The 2,500-nt window shown below is 43.1% G+C and overlaps 1 protein-coding gene across 1 annotated transcript in view; it reads right to left on the reverse strand.

The window, feature by feature from the left end:
- Positions 1-2,500, reverse strand: part of LOC134460489 (target of Nesh-SH3) — a 50,470-nt gene that overhangs the window by 24,385 nt on the left and 23,585 nt on the right. The window contains exon 9 of the mRNA XM_063212876.1: positions 2,007-2,500. This exon is cut by the window's right edge and continues 1,714 nt beyond it. Coding sequence (XP_063068946.1) covers positions 2,007-2,500 — 494 coding nt within the window. The remainder of the gene's footprint in view (positions 1-2,006) is intronic.

Here is a 2,500-nt window from a genome sequence, read left to right on the forward strand (position 1 = left end):
TTTGTTTTACTTTTGATTTCATACATAGACAAAAACACTACATAAAAAACTATAGTAACATGCTACTACCTGAAGTCTCAGTATCACTTTTTGAAAAGCTAGGGTATGTGTTTTCAAGTTTTCAGCTTATGGCAATGCTAGTTTTCCGGCATTCCATCTTGAGCCCCTCTACGATCTTTTCAGTTTTAGCTTCTCTTTCCCTTTGTGGTTAGACATTTGTTTGTCTTCGCTCACATGATGGTTAAGACCCAGAAGGGGCTAAACTCAAATGACCCCCACTAGTGTTTGGCAACCACAGTTCCCTCAACAGTACTAAGATACAAACAGCTGTCATCGTGAGTCATGAATGCTAGCAGAACAGCCATACTAATAATCACATTAGCATGCTACTCCCTAACCCAATGTATGACACATCAATAGCCAACTAGCAAAATCGCGGTAATAGCCTTAGCATGCTACCCCCTAGGGCTGTCATTGTGAATTATCAATAATAGCATGGTAACAATAATAGCGTTAGCACTATACTCCTGTTGTCCTTGTTTATCCGATATTGTGGGGATCTGGTCTGTGTTTGGAAATGTCCAGGGGTGCAAAAAAATATGGCTACCTTAGCATGCTTCTCCCTAGGCTAATGTGTGCTGTCATCGTGAATTATCAATAATAGCATGGTAACAATAATGTCCGCACTATACTCCCTAGGCTAGTGTAAGCTTTTGCTTTTTGTCAGATGTTGGTTTTTTATCAGATGTTGTGTGAACCTGGTCTGGGTTTGGAAGTGTCCAGGGGGCTAAACAAACATGGCTGCCATGGCTGCTCAGATTTTCAGTAGTTTTAAGTATGCCGTATGTGTTATTGTGATGAAGACAATCTAACCTAACGTTACCCAATCTCGCCTCCAGTGCCACTGCTGCTTTGACTATGTGTATTTTTTTAATTTTTATTTTTTACATAAAACAACTGTGTTATTCTCTTTAGTGCTGCTGTCATCACCTGGTCTTTCTTGTTAAGAGGGCACAATGGCACAATGCCCCCTTGGCCAAATTGAGTTTGTAATGGGACTCAAATGGGTGGACACAAACTGGATAACTTCATTGCACAAACACTGCTCTGCAAACTCAGAGACTTAAGGTTTGCATCCCCTCTCTGTATTTTCTTTGTTTCATCTTCCACTCTGTTCATAGAGGGGCTGCCACCCTTACACCGATTCAAGGGCAGCTTTCAAGGGGTTCTAAGCACTTCCTCTCACCCTCAAAGATATTGGGGCACACTACAATTTCACTATTGTGCACTCACAAACACGAGTGTTAAAGGCAAAACAATTGAGTTGAAGTAGTAGTAATGGGACAGGGCCAACAACTTTTGACCTCTTCACTCTGAATTCCAGCTTCTTCCATCTGGTTCGCATGTCAGGTTCCCTTCTGTCAAAACCAACTGATTTAGGTTTATTTGTCCCCAGATCTATCTCCCTGTTAAATTCAGATCGTTGTTGATCACTTGACCTGATCCCTGATGTTATTTATGGTATTTTATGGTGTGATGATGTTTCTTATTTTATTTATTGAGGATGTTTTTATGACTCTATTTATGGTCTTTTTTAAACATTGCACTTTATGTTCTGTCCTGTGCAATCTCTTGCTGTCTATATGTGTTTATGTTGTCTTCCTGCACATATTGCCCCTTTTGGGGACGATAAAGTTGAGACTTGAGCTTGAACTTTTTAACTTTTGAAGCACTTTGTAGTGAGGAAAGGTGGGGTCTGGCTTGAGAAAACACTTTAGTGTGGTTTTAAGTAATTATATATGTATACAGTATTTACAATAAACAAACAAAAAGTACAATGCTAGACATTGGAGGCTAAGCCCACTTACCTCCAATTCACCTCATAATACTATAATAGGGTAAATAGTCAACTGCTAAAGTGTGGATGGAAGCTATCGTCTCCTCTCTATTCTTCACTGCCACCCCCCCGAAGTGTTTTTTTTTTTTTTTTTACTTTAAACTATGACTGGTAGTGTGGGGTAGGAGGTGGCAGAGCAAGTTACCCAGGGGGGGTTCAGGCAGCTGCTGGGTAGACTCTGGCAGGAGGCTGGACTCCCTGGCAGGGCTGGGGGTCAGACTAGCCTGAGCAGGGCTGTGGGGGGCATGATGGGCCAATACAGGGCCAGAGGCCCTACGTGGGGACTCTGTGGTCTGTGGATGGAGTGTGTGTATGTGTACATGTGTGTGTGCCTGTGAGTGAGAGTGTACACGAGGAGTGGTCATGCGTGATGGATCGGCGGGTGCGAGGGGGAGTTTAATGGGGACCTCGGAGCTGATGTGTGTGTTTTGGCTCTTCGGTTTGGTGGGTTTGCGTGTTTGTTCAGAATCTTCCTGGTTCTGTGCAGGAAGGGGAGGCGTCTTTGGCTGTATGTCTTGCGTGGTGTTTAGAGTGTTTTGCTGGTGAGTGTGTTTGTGTAGTGGTGTCCTCTCCTCTGCCCCGTATGTGTGTCGTTGAGTGTGT

The sequence above is a fragment of the Engraulis encrasicolus genome, chromosome 13 (assembly GCF_034702125.1).
Source record: "Engraulis encrasicolus isolate BLACKSEA-1 chromosome 13, IST_EnEncr_1.0, whole genome shotgun sequence".
Taxonomy (NCBI): Eukaryota; Metazoa; Chordata; class Actinopteri; order Clupeiformes; family Engraulidae; genus Engraulis; species Engraulis encrasicolus.